A 22,075-nucleotide genomic window follows, 5' to 3' on the forward strand; every position below is an offset into this window, starting at 1 on the left:
GCTCTAAGATTTAGGTTGGGGAAAAGGGGTTTTAGGTATGCAGTTAATTTCATTTCTAACTGAATGTTGCTTTCTGGCAGGATTTAATGAGGAAACTTAAGCCCAGAATAATTGTTTCCAAACAAGGCAGATAGTAATCTAGAAAGCTGACTGTATGTTTCTACGTTTTTTTAAAAAAGCCAATGGTAAAATATTCAATTTTCCTGCTAGATAAATGCCAACTATAGCCATTTATTTTGCATTAACTGAAAATGGCTATATTTGACAGATGTTTCCAAATATATATATTGATATGTATATATTATATACATATATCAAATATATATCTTAGAAAATGAAACGAGAAAATATCTTTTAAATGGAGGACAATGTTTTCAATCAGAACGTTTAAGCAATTGCTAACAGACAAAACCAAGATGCAGTTAGTTCATGAAGCATTGTCTTGGAAATGATTATGTCACAGACAGGGCTACGGTTATGCAGTTTTTTTCAGTCATGCAAATCCTTAAAATTGAAGCTAAAATGAAGAATGGCATTCATCCCATGAGCTTGCATTTGCATTGACATCCACGGGGGAGGAGATTAAGAGTACAGAACAAAGCATGCACAAGTTAAGCACCTTGATGCTACACTGCCACTGTCAGCTGATGAGGAGGACATGTCCATGCTGAACACTTTACGGAGCCTAGGCCGAGCACGCTCGCTTGTTTTAGGAACAGGGTCTTGTCCATCTAAATCATCAAGGGTGGACTGCCTTGAGATCAGCAGGGTTGCTTCAGTGTAACAGCTAGCAGCGCAAACAGTTACAGAAACACAGAGTTAAAACCCAGTGGTGCACTAAGTCACACAGGGACAACTGACCAACACACCAACACACCGCCATGCGGCAACTACACACAACAGCGCCACCGACAGGATGACCACAGCAGCGGGGGGTGGGGGGCTCCAGGACAAGGAAGGACCTGTTTGGCAGGATAAATAAACAGAAGAAACTGGAGTTGAAAAGAAAATGTACTGGCTGGGGAATTGGCTTTCAAATGGTACTCTCGGGGTGACGCAGGATGCAGAATAAGGAGCGGACCCAGGAGTCATCTTACAAAGTCCACACCCTTGTAGCTTTGCGATGCAATTGTTTCTTTTGTGACAGAAGAAAATATGCTTTCTTTGGAATTGCAAGCCCAAGTCCACAGAAAGCATCTCCCGACTCAATTGCATAAGCAGAAATATGCCGGTAAAATTTGTAGAAAAGACTTTAGTTTCATAACGTGGTCTTTGAAATGAGAGCCAGACGCTCAGGGATGCCACTGCACACTGAATCTTCCACCTCATTTTCTGACTCACGGGGACTAAGCCAAGCCAGATTCCTTGTATGTAGAAGAGATGCTAATTGGATACGTGGCAACCAACATAAAAAATCAAAACGGTACCAAAAAACAACAACAACAAAGGAATTCTAGCAGTGCCAGACACCTTTATCTGTTAATGTTTCGCTTTAACTGATTTTTATTACGGATCATGCTTCAAGTTTTGGTGGGTATCCCAAGGGAGAGGAACCATTGACTAAGTTCTTCATTTCTCAGTACCCAAAGGAACAGCCATCATGGAGCAGACATGAGACGCCACCACTGCGGGAGCACAGCGATGTCTCGGGTGGCAGATTTCAAACGGCAACCACCCCTCCAGACCTGAGAATTAGCCTCAGAATGCACTTAACAACGTTTGCAGCCAAAGTAAGCAATCCTTTGGTAAGTCACACACCTGATTTTATGAGAAACTATTAGAAACTGGCTCACCATCTGGCCCTGGATTTAAAGGATTTCCATAAAAAAAATCTGTATTCATTTGCTAGGTTCTCATTCTCACTCTGTCTACTGTACTTATGTGAAAATTTGTGTCATGGACAGAAACTGCAAAGGGAACAGGCCACACCATATTCATTCTTGTTACTGAAGAGTGGGCTTATGTTCACCAGCCTTGTCTGCCCCAAATATATAGGTGTCCAAGCAATCTTCTCGGTGACATGCTACCTCTTCCCAGTGCAAGGGTTACTGGAGACCTTTAAGGAGGTGGATTTTTGTTGAAGATACTGGGAATGTTGCTCAGCCAAGGATGAAGGACAAATTTGTTGGTTCATAAACTCACAAAGCGAACTTAGCATTTTCTTTTACTTCATATTAAAAATGAAAACCAAGATACATTACAGACTATTTATAATGGTTCTGGCTTCTTATGTATTCACCAATTGACAGTTTTATAATTTTGCAAATACTTTACACTTTTTTTAAAAAAATCATTCTGTAAGTGTGATATCGAGTGACTCCCAGTTTACCATTCCGGTCATGTGTTTTTGTTTAGGTCATATTTAAAGGCAGTTCCTTGTTTTTGTTTGAGCTGGTATTTTTCCTTTGTAGCCTCCTAAGCTTTGATTTATAATTATTTAGTTTCTTAGTTGAACATACTATAGATTGTTATGTAATTAAAAATTGCTCCTATAGGAATCGAGTCTGTCGGGATACTGATTTATACTTTGTAATGTAACAATCCCTTGATTCCCTTTTTCAGAGTTTGGTACTAAAGCAGGTATCCTAAAACAGGCCTCTGTGTGATATTAAGGAAGCCTATGAAGAATCTTAAGTTTTATGGGTGTATTTGTATATATTCCTTTTGGGAGATGACACATGATTTGTTCAAATATCAGAAGACATTAGCATCATTATCAGCCTCCTTTTTTCACTGTCAAACCTTGGGATCTAGGTAACAAAGCTTCTTATGAAATAAACCAGGAAAGGAGGTAAAAGAAGAGGACACTGAGAAAACCTTACAAGTCACATTAGGAGACAGCATATCTTGGCAAAGGAAAAAAAACACCAAAAAGATGTAATAATACATTATACAGTGTACATGTAAATAGTTGTATCCTCCACTTAATTGGAGGGAATAATTGTAGTTGAATATGAGTGTGACTTTTGCACAGGCAAAGTGGATTGGTCTGTCATGTTTTTTTTGGAACTAAAAGCAATAAAATATAGTGTGTATTAGACACACATGTAGAACAGTGCTGCCGGAAGCTGAGGAACATTTGCAAGTGTTGTGAAAAAAATGACCGAGGATGGACTGAGTTAGTGGTCTGCCAACCGGGAATCTCTCTGCGGAGGCTCAGTGTTCTCACCTCAGGTTTCTTCGCATTCCATTGTTGCCATGAAGTTTTTTCTTCATGGTTGTTTGACCATTTGGTTCTAAAGTGGGAGTATTTGGAAACCAAGAATCTTTTACTCACCTCATTCACCCCTGCGTAGGAAGCAGTGTTAGTCAACATTGAGAGTGTCCAGGACATCCTGACATGCCTACCTCCTCCACCTCACCTCTCCCAGGCTGCACATATCTGCACACTTATGCACATCAGTGTTCAGTTAGCTCCATCATCCCTGCTTCTATTATGATGGTAGCGTATGACGCTAGTGTCTTATACAATACTGACCTGCATCACATCTCTAAACCATGTCTTAAGGTCTCCCCCCTTCCCTGATGAGGGAGCAGCCACTATGAGGTAGACTGACATAGGTAGGTACTGAAGAAAAATGAGGGTAAAGTGGACTTTGATTCACGGCATAGAAATTAATCAGAGAGAGAAGGATTGCATTCAAATGCTCTGATTTCTAGATATGGAGAAACTTGTTGGAGCGAGATCAAAGAGGAGGACTTAGAGATTCCACACAAGACATAAGTTATGGTTCATAAAACATGTACATAAACTACAAAATGGACAGCGGGTTTTTACTTCAGCAAAGCCTGTGAGACAAGAGAAGTTAACCTTCTCTTCCACAGAGATTCTGGGATGGTCTCACAGGACACACAGAGTGCTGGGAGTCAGTTGACACTGTCATTGACATTTTTATTTTAGAGCTGTTGTTACTACTACAGTTTCAGAAACTACTGTCTAAGCAAAGTGCAAAAGTATAGATAGAAAAAATACATTTTACCACTATGACAATTATTTTATTCTATAACTAAAAAGACTCTTAAACCCCATTTCAGTTAGGAAATAGCTCTAAGAGGAGTCTGGCTCTGAGCCTCCCTCCTTTGAGGAAGAACATATTAGTTGAAATATTTTTCATTTCAGAGCTTAAAAATAACTGGAGCATTCCCAAGTTATAGACAATATCATCCTTTTATTAATCCTGAAAAGACCTTAAAAGAGTATGTATTTGGGAAGAGAGGAAGGACTGTATCCATAAAGTTTTATCTATACAGAATCAATATAGGCAAACACACACACACACACACACACACACACACACACACACACACGCACGCACGTTTATTATATGATTCTGTTTCCTTACCAATAGATTCGGACCTGTCTCAAAGGCAAATATGGTGTATGGCTGTGTTTGGGTTTCTTAATTGGTCAACTCAAAGAAAACAATTTAGTGACATATGTGAAACTATACTTCAAGATAAGAAAGCACTCTCTCCAATGGGTACAACTTTGATTTTCAGTTTTGCTTCTGTCTCTGGTACTGGTGACTACATCCCAGGCCTTGTATGGACTGGCTAAGTAAATGGCCAATTGAGCAACAACATGAGTCCCTTTGATTTTTAACTTGTATTTTTGAGTTTGGCATCAATAATGTGACATACTTCCTGCCTCCTTTTATCCAGAATAAAATGTAGTCAATATTCTTGAAGGAAAAATATGGTTGGCAGCCACTGTACTGACTGGATGTGTGAAGTATGAGTCTGGGCCACTTAGAGGTTCCTCCGTCCTTCCTCACCACACCAGGGAGAGGAGGCAAGAGCCTTATGTGAGAGAGCCTTCTCAGTTGAAACCGTTGAGGGGATGTCTCTTGTTTTTGTTTGTTCTAGAATTGAGTTCAAAGCTTGACCTAGGACAGTATTTTTTTTAAATATTTGATTAAAAACTAGATGGCTGTCCTCGGAGATATAAGTTTTGGCCTATAAGATAGCTGCATGTGTCACCCTGGAATGGTCAGTTTTCTCCCTAAGACAGTAATGTGGGTTTAGTGAGCTCTATACAATGGACAACAGTGATCTAGAGCACCATGATGCAGAGGGTCCCGGAGTTTTCAGAGAGGACAGTGTACACTTGCCTGGGAAGAAGGGAGAGGCATCAAGAGACGGTATAACCATCATTACCATTAAGTCACCTGTTGTCCTGCTGTGAATAATGCATGTGTGACCATAGACCTAGAGAAGAGGGAGGCTCACATAATTATTTCTGACATTTTGATTCTAAAGTTTGAAGTAACAATCCTGAAAGGGAAAGATCAGCGTTATCAAGAGAAGGTAGAAAATGCTAGAAGGAAAGATACTTGGTGGAGCAACCATTTTGAAAGACGGTAAAGATGCAGTCCCTACATAAATAGTAATGAGTAGAAGGCAAGTGGAATGGGTCTTCCTTATTTGCCTAGATCGCCTAAATCTCTATGCTGTGCTAGTTACGTATATGGATACTGAGAGCTGTTCACTGTTAATGTCTGTTATAGTTCTGTCTATAGCAGGACAACGTTCCTTCAGCATTGCTGCTTGGATCTTGGATACCATCCATGCTTTTGGCTAACCTTCACTGCTTACATCCACTCCTCCTCTTTGCCAATGTCTACGTCATTGACTTTGTCACAAACAAACCCATGGTTTAGAAAGTAAAATACCTGGAGATACTGTCATGGGAATCTAAGCTATCCATCCTGTGTGCTGCCTGGGCCCTGGAACCAGCGCCAGAGTGCTCGTCGATTGTGTCCAGTCCGGATTCTCTGGAAAGGTTCATCATGTGGTTCTGGTAGTACATGTGGATGCTTTCCCGTGTCGGAACGTTGCCCTGTAGGAAAGGGGACATCACAACAGTTCTCACAGAAGTACGTGTTTGAACAGTGCCAGCCATTGTCAATACTGACAACTTGTAGGGCTTGCACACATCTATGATAAGGACTGGGGAGTTAATTTAGGGGTTAATGTCAGGTCATTTATGGCCATCAGGGTTGATCTTCACTGTCAACCTGACTGGATTCAGAACTACTTAGGACACACTTCTCAGAATGTCTTCAGGGGCATTAATAGAAAGATTTAAACTGAGGAAGGTGGATCTGTCGTGAATGTGAATGACATCATCCCATGGGCTGAAACTCCTCTATTTGTATAAAAGTACAAATAGAGGGAATCCAGCTATGCTGGATAGTTTTATGTCAAGTCGACACAACAGAAAATCATCCGAAAGGAGGGAACATCAATTAAGAAAATGCTTCCATGAGACCAGGCTCTGTACAAGTATTGTCCTAATCACTGATTGGTAGGGGAGGGCCTAGCCCATTATGGATGGTCCCATCTCTCAGCTGGTGGTCCTGAGTTCTATAAGAAAGCAAGCCAGTAAGCAGCACCCCTCCATGGCCTCTGCATCAGCTCCTGCTTCCATTTCCTGCCCTGTTTGAGTTCCTGTCCTGACTTCCTTTTATGATGGACAGTGGTCTGGAAGTGCAAGCCAAAGATGAACCTTTTCCTCCCCAACTTGCTCTTGGTCATGGTGTTTTATCACAGCAATAGTGTCTGACAAGACACCAGCCAAGTAGCCACATTTATCTCCCTCTGTTTCCTGTCTGTGGATGCAAAGTGACCTTGCCCTCCTCGACTACTGTCCCGCCTTCCCTGCCATCACCATTGTAGACTGTATCTCTTCAAGCTGTAAGATAACCCTCAGTCCATCCTTAACTTGCTTTTGACAGACATTTTATCACAGCAAAAACTAAGGTCATATGCTGGGTGTAATTTTTACATGAGGATAATTATGCTATGTCATATCACTTTTCCAGAAACCGGTTCAAGCTGAGTGGAGAAGAATATCAAATCCCTGTTCAAATAGGTTAATTTCAGCTATGCAATTTATCTTCATTGTTAATTTTTGTTTCTATTTTTGTATATTTTATATATTTTAAAAGTGTTCTCAACCCCATTATGCTATAATTGACAAAATTATATGTATAAAAATAGACACCTTTAAACACAATCTATAAACCATATATAACTTTTGTGTATTTTGTTAGTGTCTCCCCTTATATCAAATTATTTTTATGGAGGTTTCAGATTAAAATGCTAAATAGGGTACAACATACCTCTAAACTCTGATAGAAGTGAGAAAATGAATAAATTGTGGATTTTCCAAGGACCTGTGGAGTGTGTGTGTGTGTGTGTGTGTGTGTGTGTGTGTGTGAGTTTATGAGCATAAGATACACCTCACACAAAGAACTAAATGGTTATATAATTGCTCTCCAGGAAGATAGGATTTTATTTTAAGAGTTTTAGATAAGGTTGTCTTCATCAGGTTTCTCTTTCTGTGATGAATACCAAGTCCAAAAGCAATTTGATACAAAATAATTTGCTCAATTTTAGTTTATAATCCATCACTGAAGGAAGCCAGGATGAGAGCTCAAGGTGGGAACTTGGAGGCAAGAACTGAAGCGGAGTCCACAGAGGAGTGATGCTTACTGGCTTGCTTGCGTCCCATGGTTTGTTCACTCCCCTTTCTTACAGGACCTAAGACCATGTGTCTGGGATGGGATGTGACCCTCCCACATGAAAGGCTCGCTGACTTGCCCACCAGCACTGTGATGCAGGCATTTTCTCATTTGAGGTTCCTCTTCTCACATGGCTCTAACTTGTGCCAAGTTGGAGGAAAACAAAACAAACAACAGCAACAACAATACAACTAGCGAGGACACAGGTTGACAATCTGAAATTCAAATACCCCCACGGTTGAAACCACTTGAACACTGCTGGCATGCTGTCAATGGATGGAAAATTCTATGCAAGCACCACACCCCGGACAGTTGCAGTTAAAACGCAAGTACACTTGAAACAGTCTAAGAAATAACTTCCAGGTCACATATATGATGAAATAGAAATACAATTTCATGTTAATATTTGGGTTCCCTCCCCCAGAGTATTTCATTATTTAGGTGAAAATATTTTGTATCTGAAACCAAAATTGGAAATTTGAAACTCCTCTGACCCCATGTATTTTGGGCTGGGATGCACCAAGTCCGCATGGACATGGCAGCTCTTTGGACATAGCAAGTAGTAAAGGAGAGGCTGCCAAAAGCACTACCTTCTTTATCTCTCGGGTCAGCATGCATCTTTCAATCCGCAGAACTGTGGATATGTCGATATGCTCTCTTGAGATGGAGTTGAGCCAAGTAGTGAAACTGTCCACTGTGGCCAGGAACAGGACCCAGGTGAACTTCAGGATATTAAATATCCTCTTGATGATATTATCTAGGCAGAGGAAGCAAGGCACAGTTTCATGGGCATGGAACACGCCCAAGACCTGTGCCGTTGAATACACTTCGAGGTACACCACATCCAGATCTGGATTTTGTAGGATTGTCCCTAATGGGAACGGGGCTCCTCATCCTTAGGGACACAGAGGGGGACTGAGGTCCAAACACCTGTGTGGCCCTCTACACGGAGAGTGGCAGAGTTAAGCCAGACTCAGGAGGGATTTGTCATGTCGGTCATAACAGGTCTCAACATAGTCCCTCAGTGCTCCTATGGACTGACAGGACCTCTAAAGATATCAAGCTCTGTGGGGGGTCAAATCCCTGCCATATGTGAAACTGTTAACTTTACTCTATGTATAGAATCTCTACACACTCTTCCTCATAGTTTGAGCCGTCTCTAGATTACTTGTAATACTTGCTACCAGGAACACTCTATTGAAGTGTTTGCTACACTGTGCTACTTAGAGGAAGACAGAAAAAAGATCTGTATTCATTCAATAGAGATACATTTTTTTTTGCTTACATGTTGGTATGCAGTTGGATGAACCTATGTCAGGGAAAAACCCATACATATATAGGCTTCTCTGTAAGAAGTTTGGTAAAAGCAGAGATTGCAACTCCAAGTGAACCTAGTATTGACTCAGGAATAGGATTGATTTGTGCAGTCTCACAGGGGCCCTTGAATGTTTCCCTACAACTATATTAGGGATTATTGGTGGAACCTCTTTATTCCCCTTGCATTCGTACTTCTGGCAAACCATCTGATACTTCACAGAGCTCACTCCATGGGCTGTGTGTGCTCACACACCACAGATTGATCTCCTTCACACAATTCGATGGAATTTTATGTCAACAAACTCTTCACATGGGATCTATCATGATCGACAGGCAGCAAAACCCCTGGAATTGATAATGAGTTTTATCCTTGACTACAGCTGTGTCTAGAAACACTGGAGAGATGTCACACAGCCACTCAGCTCAGAGTCCTATTGTGATCAAAGTGCCAACAACATGCACATCTCCCAGAGCCCCCTAGAGCCTATCTTTAAGGCATTTGAACACTCAGAAAGATTGAGGGGAGGGAGTTTAGTGACGGGTGATCTCATCTTTAGGACCATCACTCAGCTTTAAAAGACAAGAAAGTTCTGTCACTTGGAACAGTGTTGATGACTGTAGAGGCCATTGTGTTGTGCTAAATAAGCCAGGTGTGGAAACCTACATGCCAGATGACATCACTTAGATTTAGCATCTAAAGTAGTGATACAGAAACAGAGAGAAGAGCTATAGTACCAGGCCAGAGATTGGGCAACTGGGAAGAAGCAGGCAAGGCAAGCCTGCAGTTATGGGAGGGTTATATCTAGTAAGCTATAGGATGCTAACTAGTAACTCTGTATGATGTTGGGATTTGCCAACAAATAGACTTAAGGAGCTCTAACTAGGCAATGAGGTGGACAGACAGGTTTATCTATCGGGCTGCAGCAGTCATTTGGCTTTGGTCAGGTATAATGAAACCATGGGTTGTACGCCTATTACTATCTACAACGAGGAAGGCTCAGAATAGGAGTAGACCTTTCTGTGTGTCTGTGTGTCTGTCTGTGTGTCTGTCTGTCTGTCTTTATCACTTATGCGCAGGAATAGCAACCCAACGGAGGAAAAGAGTCCCAGGAGCAGGCAAAGGAGTCCTCCCAGATGATCTTGGTCTCTATTTTGTTACCTGGTCCATCAGATTTCTTTTTGATTGGCTCATCTTCTCTGTCTTCCCATTCCACTGGACCTGCACATAATATGTTTTATCATATAGAATGTACATTATAGAATCTTGAGCAATTCTCATGACCAAAGAATATTCAGAAAAATTTTGGGCCAGATATACGCTTGTTGAATAAAATGAGGGTGAGGTGAGTCTGCCTCATTAAATATTAAAGCTAACTCCATGGCTACTACACTCAGAAGCCTGTAACAGAGATTCGTAGCTCCGCAATAGGAGAACGAGTCAGAATGCAGCCGCAGTTCATATGTAAGCTGAGTTAAGACTTATGGCTTGAGTACTGCTCATTTCTAACACTAAAGGGTGACTTTTAAAATAAGTAGGGCGAGCATCATTGCTCATGTGACTAACTGTATAAAAGCATACCTCTACTACACGGAGTAACCAAAAATATTCAAGACATCGGTAAAACCAGTAGGAAATACAGGAGAACATTTGCTTAACATTGGGTGGTAGAGGCTTTCCTTTTTAGCAAGATAATGACTCTAAAATATCAGCAATTTAGGCATGTTTCAATATCAAAGCAATCCCATATGTTTAGATAGATGCGTATCATAAACTAAATTAAAAGGCAAGCATTGAACAGGCAATCATGATCATAACACACCACAGGAGGCAATATGCCTGATGTACAGTAGCCCTAATTAATAAGAAAAGAAGAAACACTCCCATAGAATGGCAGAGGACAGTGACAGCTATGTTTGAACTTTCAACTATAAATTACGCAGACAACATAAAGTAGAAATGCCCAGAATCATTGGATAAGGATTAAACCAATTTCCAATGAAAACACAAGACATCTGTCACCCCTCAGGAAAGAAATAGTAAAAAGGACAGTGAGGGCTTTGGTATGGCATCATAAGAAATGCACTTCTTTTATTTGGCATAGAAGAACACAAATTACTAAAAACTTGTGGGGAGGGGAACTATTAAAGTGTATGAAGCAGAACCTTTCACCCAGTTCCTACTTTTGAGCATTTATTCTGTAAAAGTGTGTGCTACTCTTAACCTCTGCCAGACTTTCACATACCTTCATGCATGACTACATGTGAGTTTTTTTGCAAGGATACTCATTATGGCATTGTTTGCTGTGATAAAATCAGGAAGCAATCTTTCTGCCCATTCATGATGAACTAATTGAATAAGTTATGCATATCTGTACTGTGGAGCCTTTTGTAGACATTAAAAATACCAGCAGTTTCATAAATATTTAATTGGAGAAATGTTCATGATACATTACTAATGAAAGTTCAAGATGCCTTTGTGCACATGAACTCAAATCTGGAACGTGAACAAACAAACGACATGTATTTGCCAAAGGGGGAGAAGACCAACGCCCCATTTGCGTAGGATGCATTTTTCCGGGAGGCACTATGTGTGTATGTGAGTGTGTGTGTGTGTGTGTGTGAGTGTGTGAGTGTGTGTGAGTGTGTGAGTGTGTGTGTGTGTGAGTGTGTGTGTGGTATGTGTGTGTGGTGTGTGTGGTGTGTGTGAGTGTGTGTGTGAGTGTGAGAGTGTGTGTATGTGTGTGTGAGTGTGAGAGTGTGTGTATGTGTGTGTGAGTGTGAGAGTGTGTGTGAGTGTGTGTGTGTGTGAGTGTGTGTGTGGTATGTGTGTGTGGTATGTGTGTGTGGTGTGTGTGGTGTGTGTGAGAGTGTGTGTATGTGTGTGTGAGTGTGAGAGTGTGTGTGAGTGTGAGAGTGTGTATGTGTGTGGTGTGTGTGAGTGTGTGTGTATGTGAGTGTGTGTGTGAGTGTGTGTGTGTGAGTGTGTGAGTGTGAGTGTGAGTGGTATGTGTGTGTGGTGTGTGTGAGTATGTGTGTGTGAGTGTGAGTATGTGAGTGTGTGTGAGTGTGTGAGTGTGAGTGTGAGTGAGTGTGTGTGAGTGTGTGTGTGAGTGTGTGTGGTATGTGTGTGTGGTGTGTGTGAGTATGTGTGTGGTATGTGTGTGTGGTATGTGTGTGTGGTATGTGTGTGTGGTGTGTGTGAGTGTGTGTGTATGTGAGTGTGTGTGTGTGTGTGTGTGTGTGTGTGTGTGTGTACGCAGGTTCATTCACCAGATTCTGGATCTGCCTCCACCACTCATTATATTGGGTGTAGATTAAATTTACTTTTATAAAATGCAGTCATAGCTACCAGGAGATACTAAGAGAGGGAAGGTTAAAAAAATGAACAAATTTTATAATCATTTACATGAGAAATTTTGAGGTATGCTTTTGAATTTCTTAACTTCACAAGGAACCCATGACTGCATTATCTTTCCACAAAATCAAACTGTAGCACACAAACCTAGGGTTCCCTTCAATCACATCGTTAACTTCTGCTCTCCCAAGAAGCAGCCACTGTTATTAATACAATAATGCGGGGTCTTGTTTACCTTCCTTCAATTACATTTAGACTCTATGACACATACCCATTCACACTCTCAAATACTGGGTTGAGGTACTCTGATTTTCCTTGTTCCATTAGTGCTTTCAATAGATGCCTGATATTTTGTAAAATATTGGGTTTCACTTAAATGTCACGAAACTACTAGACAGGTTTTGAAATAGCTACTTTTGTGCCAATTAGACTAGAGGCACTTTGAAAGCCGGGCATGAATTGAGAAAATACCTCCACCTGGAGTCAAGCCTGTGGTACATTTTCTCAACTGATAATTAAGTAGGAGGGCTCAGCTCATTGTGGGGGCTCTGCCACCCCTTGGTGGGTGGTCCTGTTGTGAGAACACAGACTTATAGAATTATTAGGCATTCCTGTATCCTTCCCAAGTTCCTGCCTTGCCTTCCCTCAGTGATGCACAAGTTTAAAGGTAAAACAAATCTGTTCCTCCACAAGTTGCTTTGGGTCATGGTCTTTCTCACAGAAAAGAAACTTAAGAAAGAATTCCACCATGCTTTGCTAATACAATCCCTTCAAAATCATCAACTCTATTGCATGGAAAAACCCCACCCAGAGGCAACCTAGGTATCCCATGTCCCCTGCTGGTGGTGCACAGCCAGTGGCTGCTTCCTGCTGGGCACTCACCCTCCCCAGATCCTTTGCGTCTTCCCTTCTGCTCTTCTCTGGCCATTTTCTTCTTCTCTTTCCTCCTCTGTCGGAGTGCTGTTTTAGGATCGGTAATCCAGGCTTGGTAGACGAACTGAAAGGAGACCATCCAATTATTTTCTGACTTTCAAAAGGCATTTGAAGATGAAAATGGACCTAAGTCAAGCTTCTTCTGTGTAAGAATGCTTCTCTTTTACAAATTTCTCTTATGTTGAGTTGACTTCTGCTGGTTTAGTTTTTGTTTGTTTGCTTGTTTGCTTGAGATAGGGTCTCATTATAAGAGGTAGGGTCTCTCCTGGCTGGCCTAGAACTTGCTTTGTAGAGCTACCTGCTTCTGCCTCCCAAGCTTCCGGATTAAAGGCGTGTACCACTACATCCATCCACCTTAAGCTGTTCTTCTGTTACCATAGGATGTAACATATGAACAGTTGAGGGGATATACTCCCTTTGGTGTCACCGATGATCTTGACATAAACTCTGGGTAAAAACCAAACCGTCATTTCACTGAAACCACCAATGTTTGTGATACTCCATCATGAAACTTTTTGCTTTGCCCTCCACAAGCTAAAGTCGGAAGTCTTGATAAACTCCAGTAGAGGAGTTGCTCCCACCACAGACTTTTTTAGTCAACAGCAAAATGACATCTTTAATTGTCGTATTTACTTGGGAGAAGTAAGTTTTTGCATCTTCAACATTCTCCTAATAGTGGTTATGGGTAACTTGAGAAAGACACTCTACAGAGGGATGAGTATTTTAAAAGTTAAAAGAAAAAAAAAAGAGTCAGTATAAGAGTGAGCTATTCCGGGAAAGCAGGGAGGGACACCGGTGTCTCAGAAATGTATATAAGAAATACTCAAGTTAATAAAAGAAAAAAAAAAGAACTGACAACTGTCAAATACATTTTACAATCAGTAAATAAGCAGGAAAGAGCAGTTTGGAAAGATTCACCCCCTCATGTCCCCGGAAGCATGCAAAGCAATAGAACGAAGACCTGATGCATAAAATCAGCCCCCACGAAGCCAAGCAGGCATGCTTAACATGCGACATCTGGTCTCAGGGAAGCTGGGTTTTCCATTGTCATGATTAAGACAAGCACACAGAAGGGACAGCTGTAAACCCATACAGTGCCATTTTATCCTACATTATTTTCATATTTCAGGGTCTTTTTTTGAAAACAACATAAACAGATTATGTTCTGTTGTCAATAGAAAATAAAGATTCAACTCTTCCACGTATGAAAATGTGAGGGCTACATGGTCCAAGAAAAGACACTTCCTTTTTCCTCACTGGTAGAAATGTGAATTTTATGGTCAATGAGCACAAATGTAAAACTCGTATTATTGCTAGATAACAAATCCCAGAGGTGAAATGTCCTTTTCTGTGGAATTAGAAGACGAACTGATGTTCAGTAAGATCAAAGTCAAGGACTGCTGGATCTTCACTGAACACATTAGTTTGAGAGTCTGGCTACCTGTCTCTCAGGTTTAGTACATTAAAAGGCAAATTTGCACGATACAGCTTGTTTTAAGAGAAATGTAACTAATAGTAAATCTTCAGGCTTAAGAACAACATAGGATGACATTTCATTCAAGGAAAGTATTAAACTATTATTCTTTTATAAAATGAAAGAATCCCAAATAGAAGTTAAAAGGTAATGATTTGCGAGTAGAGCAGGCACATGAATTGTAGGACATCCTTTTTTTTCTGAAGAGAAAGCAAACAGCTGGGAGGGAGAGAGGAGGGTGGAGAAGAGCAGGATCAACGGGCTTTATGAAAAGCAAGTCAGGGAGCATCAATGGTCTGACATAGTTGGTCCCTGACATAGTTGGACTCTGAAGGTCCCTAAGGGGTGAACCCATCAGTGTCTTCTTGGTGAGAGGAACATTCTGGTCATGCAAGCTCAGGAAGCAAGACAGAGCAACCACACTGTGAACCACTGACCTCTTGTTCTCAGATAACGCTATCTCAGGACTGCCATTTTGAAACATAAACATTTTAAAGTTTCAAATATTTGACTGACAGCCAGTTTTGCCTTTTCCTATTTCAGAAAAGGGTTCTCTGGTCTTCATTGAGTCAAGAAATGGAAGATTTTGGCTGACCTTCCAAATCATGACGTTGCGGTTCAATCTAACTCACACCTGACTTGGTGGCTTGTCTAGGGTGTCAGACTTTTCTTTTTCTTTTTTTTTTTCGGAGCTGGGGACCGAACCCAGGGCCTTGCGCTTGCTAGGCAAGCGCTCTACCACTGAGCTAAATCCCCAACCCCGGGTGTCAGACTTTTAACTACATGACCGGAAGGGGAAAGTGTTTTGGAAGTATACACACAAAGTCTGAGGGCTCAGTTAATAGTCACTGCCGTGTGTGTGTGTGTGTGTGTGTGTGTGTGTGTGTGTGTGTGTGTGTCTGACTTTATCTTAAAGTTTATGTTTGGAAAATGAGATTTGGTTTTTATCAAAAGGCCATTAGGCAAAAATGTATAGATTCTTTTAAACAGAGAGAGTGTTATTAGAGTGGGGATTCTTAACTCCAATTGGTAACATTGTATAATTTGTCCTCAAACTGGACTGTGATCCAGAAGCTTCTAAATCCATCAATCAATCATCTGTAGCTTTGTCTTAAGTAACACAAAGGGATGGATCAATTGTAACCTCTCTCTTTAATAATTTTAAAATTATGAGTTATGGATTTTATATGTACTCCTAAAGAAGAAAAGATAAAGTCCCCACAGCAGCAGCGACTATTAATTCAAGTCATTTAAATTCTGCAATTTAAAGTGAAAGGCAGTCGGAGGGTGAGTTCTGTGGCTCTAGGTAGAGCAGCAATTGGGCCTCACCTTCGAGCTTTACAGAGACTCAGAATTTCAGGTCCATATGACCAGTGGGAACAGAGTAAGCACGGAAATGAGATCATTAGAAAAAGGCAAGGCACACTGGTCTCTGTCACTGTCCCAACTGTTTGCTTGAATTCAAGGATCATCATATCATAATGACCCAAGTGATTTAGAGCTCAGGCCTGGCTGAGTTTGGAAGGAAAAGCACGGTACTACAAAATACAAGATGGATGAATTTTTCCTTGTGGATTTTAATAACGAGATGACTGTGATATGGGCAGTCGACTGACGTCCAGCGTGTATTAGATGAATGAAACAAATGTGTAGCTAAACTGAATTCAGTAGCACTGTTGTGCTCTGGGAGTGAGCAGCGAGGAAAGGAGGTATGCTGGATACAGGAACTAGACAATTGGATCCAAATGAGGAGGCCGAAGGCTAACAAGAAGCTGAAAAGGGGACATTTAGGGGAGGTTTTTTTTTTTTGTTTTTTTTTTAAGATTGTTCAGATTGTTTTTTACCAGCTTTCTGAGAAAAAATATTAACATTTTACTCACGGTCAACTGATGCATGCAATCAGATGTAACCCTCTTAAAATGAGGTATAACTTACATAAAAGTATGAAGAGAGAAAGTTCACGCATATCTGCATTTTCTCTTTCTATTTTTGATTATCTCAGGTGGTGTCTACTTTAAAAAGTAGTAAAATGATAAGAAGTCTGGCTCCTTAGAACTGTTTTTGAAAGACTCCATGTTTTATATCCGTATGGTATTTTCAATGTACAAGTCATAGAAGAGAGAAAATGTAGGTATCAGAATGTTTTACTAAAGTTCTACGGAGCAGAGAGCCACACGCTACACATCAGTAAAACATGAAATACCTTTGCAGCTCTGATTAAATACTGAAGAATAGTTTTGGGAAGTTTAATGACAGACTTTGGCAAGGCTAAAATGGCTGAGGCAAACTTCCCAATAGCTCTCTACAAAGAAGGACAAAGCAAGAGTAATTAGTAGGAAAAAAAAAACCCAACCAAACAAAAGTTAACAGTTTAATATATGATGTTGCACGGGTTTGTCTCTACGATTAATGTGGAGGTTAAAACAAGCCAATCACCGAAGCTAGAATAAAAATGTCCTGGGTTTAGAAGTTAGGAAAAAGCAGACTCAGTCAAAGCATGTAGTCCATAAACACAGGGAGGATGGTCCATGTTCTCTTCTTGCTGCATGGTAAGTGGTGGTTAGTATAAAATTTATTAGATAAAAAGTAAAGCTGGTAAGTCATTAGTATTTGGCAAACACCTTCATTCATGTACACAAACATGGTCACTGAACACACAGAGAAGCAATTGAGCCAGGGAGGCAACATCACACACCAAGGAGTCTCCACAAACCACTTGGCTTTTTGATGTCATCACAAAGACCAGGCATTTGAGCTTGCCCAGTTATGAGAGCCCTGTCTAGGGAAAAATTCGTAGCCTTATCATGGGTAACCAGGGGGTTTTGTGGATATCTTTCTACATGGCCTGTACTATGACCAATGGGATATAGCTGTTCTAGCCTGTGGTCCAGAGTTAGAGAAACATGTACAAAGAGTTTGCCTCCCCACCCCGTGCACTCATTTTCAAGAAGGATGGATCACATCCTACTCCCAAGAACAACTGTGTTGGCAGGTGGGTCAGAGCCGAGGTTGAGTCAGCAGGTTCCTGAACAGAGAGGTCTCAGCTGAAAAGGATCAGAACTGGGCTGGCTGTTTATGGTCTCTATTTAGTATTCTGATATCATTAGCAGTACCAAAAAAGATGAAGCGAGTTTTCAAGGTCTAAACACAGTATTCAATTGATTGTTTCAAAGCAGAGCACCTGTATTATTTACACAATCAACTCTTTCACACAGGGAACTTGTGAGTCCAGTATTCAAGCAATCGGAGGTGATGCTGAGAAACCTGTCTGCTTGCAACAGAATTTTTTTTCTTTTGCTTAGGTCATCCAAGTTGCTTTGATGTCAGGACGAAGAGCTGACCCACATCCTGTTCATGTGAAGTGGTTTGTAGGACATTACTGAGAGGGGGCAGTGCTGCAGTTTAATTAGAAATACAACTCAAGAGATCCGGATATCCACCAGAAGACTCTGAGGGCACTCACAGGAGTGCAGAGGAGGTCTTTCAGGCCTGCAAGCAAGACTTGTTCATTAAAAACCAACAGCTGCATTTCTACCTAGTGACGGCCGCCATTGTCCCCCTCCCTCTAATTACCTGGAATGCAGACTTCCGTGGTGGTTCTTCATCCTCCTTTTTGAGTTCCTCTTCTTCCTCCTCTTCACTATCCGTTTCAAACAAATAATAATCTCCACTCCTGACCACTAAGCAGAACAAAATATTTGCTTACTTCTCGAAAGAGACACGAGAAACCTGGGGGCTTATTAATGAAATGCACACCCCCCCAAAGATACACAGACGGCCCTCAAGAAGACCACAGCAAGAGATGTTAGCAGGAGGAAACAGATATAAAGAAACTGTTTTAGTCTAGGGCTATACAGTGCTGGCATGGCTGGGTCTACAGAGCATGAGGCCTTGTCTGTGCCATTTAAGAGATCAGCAACCATGGGGTTGACCCGACAATTTCTTCCTTCTTCACTGTTTTATAGGGCTGAATCCATTTGGAGATGCCAAGATACTTGAACACCCTTGCTTCGCAATTCATCAATTTTGATCATCTAGACAAAGGCCAGAGTGAAGTGGAAGATTTGGCATGGTCTGGTACAGACAACCAAGCAGGCTGACCCAGGATGAAGGCCAGTGCCACCAGCCTCTACTTCACTTTAATACTATGCAGACCTGGCAACACATGAGGCAACAGAAGACGAGACATTTGAACAAGTTAAAAAAAACAAAATAAAATAAACAACAACAACAACAACAACAACAATAACAAACACGTTGCCACAAAGAGGAAAAGGGTAGGTAATATCAAAAAACAAAACAAGATAACAGCATAACAGCATTGTGTCTGACTTTTTTTTTTTCAAATGGCCACGGGACTGATTGAGAACAGCATTCTTGGTCCATAGGGTTTAGCTCTGTCATACTTCTGGTCAACAAGCCACTCCCTGGGAACATAATGAAATCCAAGGGGAACTCTACTGACCATCAGGTGCAAAGCACAAACAGTATGGCCTGCTTCTGCCCCTTCTGACACTTGCCCTGCAAGAACATACTGTCTGTGTCAGGAATAGGAAAAGAGAAATCCGAGATGTCTTTAAGACAATTAGGGAATTCAGTCCTTATATGTTTGAAAACTTTTGAATTTAATAGAGAAGAGAGATCCCTTCTGATGCTACAAGAACTGTACCATCATTATGGGAAAGCACAGTCATGATTTCTAATTGTATATGGGATTGCATCTCTGAAGTGAGAGAATTGCAATGTTTTAAGCTGTAATTTGGACTTATACCTGATAAGGTAATAGGAAACCTTGGCTTGTTTAAAACTAGTTGCTTGAATGTCACTGGCTATGGTCAAACAGTTGAACCATTTCGTCTATTGTGTCAGATGACTCTGAGCCTTCATTCAAGAAGATGCAGAGTGAACGAATTGGGCCTTATATCCTTGAACAGAAGCACTGTGATTTGTTACTCATGTTTTGAAGGAAAAAAAAAACAGGCCTAGAGGATTGGGTCCAGGCCCGAGGGAATCAATGCAATACAACATAAGGTAATAATAAGCAAGAACAAACCAAAACCATAGCATTACATTTGACAGTGAGGGAGACTATTAAAGTAATGCCTTCACTTAAGCTGAGAGATTTTGCAGGGAAGTTTTTGTGGACTCTGCATCAAATGGTCTAGTGGGACAAACACAGGGCATTATGGGACGGAGCATTTTACCCTCATTATAGGCATAAAGATCAACAGTAGCTGGAGTTGTATTCAATCATACCTTCCATCATTATTATTCATAGGGTTGAGCCCAAATGATGTTCATCTTAAGCATTGATGTTATTATTAGTAATATCACAAATTTATTATATAAACAAGTGAAACTGGTACACTTGATGCAGTGAAATGTTTTTTTTCAAGTCTCTTAGTCCTTCAGAAAATATTGTTGAAGCAAAGCGAGGGAAGTCAAACACTTAGCGTGGGCTGCTGGTGATAATTTGAAAAGTACATTGTACAAAGTAAAGCACAAATACAACGTAAAAAGTCCGCATACATCAGTGTATACGAAGACAATGCCTCCAGGCTGTGTCCAGACAGAGATCACAGATGTTGGTGTCACTGATAAATTACTTAGTACGGAACTAACTTTTAGACTCCCACCACTACTCGTGTCCACAGAAACTTGACGCTTTATGCCAGATGTGTATCAATAAAGCAAGGTTAGGTATTGATTAGGTCACATGGAACTGATCCAGAGACACACTCCACTGGGAAGGAAGGTATCATTGAACAGCAATAATGCAGTCCTGTGTGTGTGCATAGGTTTGGAACTACCAAATTTGCCACCACTGCTTGTGCTGACGTTTTTGCTGCCGACCAACCATCTCAACAAGCATCCTTATTAATAGACACTGCATCTCCACGTAAGCTGAGCATCTCTCAGAAAGGATTCGAATGCCCAGCCCAGACACTCAACAGATGAAAATCAAGGTCCTCTAATAACATTCTTCCAGATCTAAAGGTAAATGCTGGAGCATTAAGAGTTAAAAGCAATCAAGGACACAGTCTTCCCCTTTTGTTCCTTTCAAACTTGGAAAGGAAGATACACTGTTCAGAAGAAATTTAGTACCACACGTAGAATACAATTCCAAACCATGTGTTACAGACAGGTCTCCATTATTGCACAGTGATGTGTCATAACAAGGCACACAAAGTTGATTATCAGAAGAGTTTGGTATAATGAGGGTGAAATGAATCGGAAAATTCTAATGCCATTAACCATCACTGGGAGTTGAGCTGTTACCAACATGGACAGTGATTATCGAAGACCATATCCAAGTCTTTTGATATGAGTTAGATGCTGAAATGGAGAGACTGCAATGGGAATTTACCCACTCATTATGGTGTGATTTATGAAATGGATAGGTCACATTAAATTAGCAAAGGCCCTTTAAAAACAGAAAAGTAGGCACAGTTTACTTGTGACTTGATAGAATAGGCATTTAGTGCTGTTCACATGTTGTTAACCTAATAATGGCAGACAGAAATGCCACATGGATGTTCAACTTGAACCTTTGAATGTGGCAGAAAATGAAGTGGAACTCATTGCCACGCTCTCCTTTTTAATTTTAACCATGCTGCTGAAATTAAATATTAAAGGTTTACATCTAATTAAATCCAAAGATAGTAAGCAACTTTCAAATTTCATGCTATTTAAACTGCCTTGCTGATTTTACAAGACACCAATTGCAGGTGGCAGTGAAACTCATGGAAAAAACCATGCCTAATGTAGTTTTCTAATGGTTTCCTACCAACAGGGTTGTTCTTAGCACTGTGTGAGTTTCTTTGTCTGAGCAAACAAGTCGTGGATATATAGCATAAGCCAAAAAAGGGTGAAAGATACTACACATTATTTTCAAAATAATAACTTCTCACTCTTCTACTATACCTAAGGAATCCAGGAAGTCTAGATTATAATGGGTCATTCCATTATAAAACTATTGGCCAGTATTGGCCTTTACAGAACACATATAGCCATTGGTGTCTGTAACCACACATCCACTTCTATCATCAGGAGGAAAACACATTGTAGTTTATGTGGCTAGCAGATGCTATTTTCCTGGTTTTTGCTATGAGTTGGTCACATCTGAGGCTGTGCTGCTTCCTGGGCCTGGGTGGTCGGGGGTATCGATTGTTGCCGAATCATTTTGAGATTTGGAGGAATTAAAGAACAATGTAAATGCATTTTTAGGCTATCTGTCACCTGTATACTAAACACATTCCTAAAAACTCTTAAATGCAAATAAAAATCAAAGCTCTGGGAAGACAGGGAGGGAGGCTCATTGACATCCATGCCCAGTGCCTTACAAAGAGGGTCACAGACACTTTTAACAGAGCAGTCATCCTTTAGAGTCCCAGCAGGAGTCAAAATTATCCTTAAGGGTTTTAAACCACACATGGAAAGGGAGCACAGCTCTTGACCACAGATTTAGAT

General features: G+C 40.8%; 1 protein-coding gene across 9 annotated transcripts in view; it reads right to left on the reverse strand.

Annotated features, from left to right (window-relative positions):
- Nucleotides 1–22,075, reverse strand: part of Piezo2 (piezo-type mechanosensitive ion channel component 2) — a 376,519-nt gene that overhangs the window by 28,875 nt on the left and 325,569 nt on the right. For 6 of the 9 annotated variants that reach the window (XR_005496481.2, XM_039097390.2, XM_039097388.2 and 3 more), the window contains 6 exons: nt 18,179–18,285; nt 13,081–13,195; nt 10,003–10,062; nt 8,117–8,283; nt 5,673–5,839; nt 620–787 (listed from right to left, as the gene is read on the reverse strand). Coding sequence is in view for 8 of the 9 variants with exons in the window: in XM_039097390.2 (XP_038953318.1) it covers nt 620–787; nt 5,673–5,839; nt 8,117–8,283; nt 10,003–10,062; nt 13,081–13,195; nt 18,179–18,285 (784 nt within the window). In the remaining variant the exon portion in view is untranslated. Of the gene's footprint in view, nt 1–619; nt 788–5,672; nt 5,840–8,116; nt 8,284–10,002; nt 10,063–13,080; nt 13,196–16,808; nt 16,908–18,178; nt 18,286–22,075 lie in introns of all 9 variants that reach the window. The other 3 variants (XM_225880.11, XM_039097391.2, XM_063277327.1) reach the window with 2 other exon arrangements.

This window comes from Rattus norvegicus, chromosome 18 (genome assembly GCF_036323735.1).
Source record: "Rattus norvegicus strain BN/NHsdMcwi chromosome 18, GRCr8, whole genome shotgun sequence".
NCBI classification, from domain to species: Eukaryota; Metazoa; Chordata; class Mammalia; order Rodentia; family Muridae; genus Rattus; species Rattus norvegicus.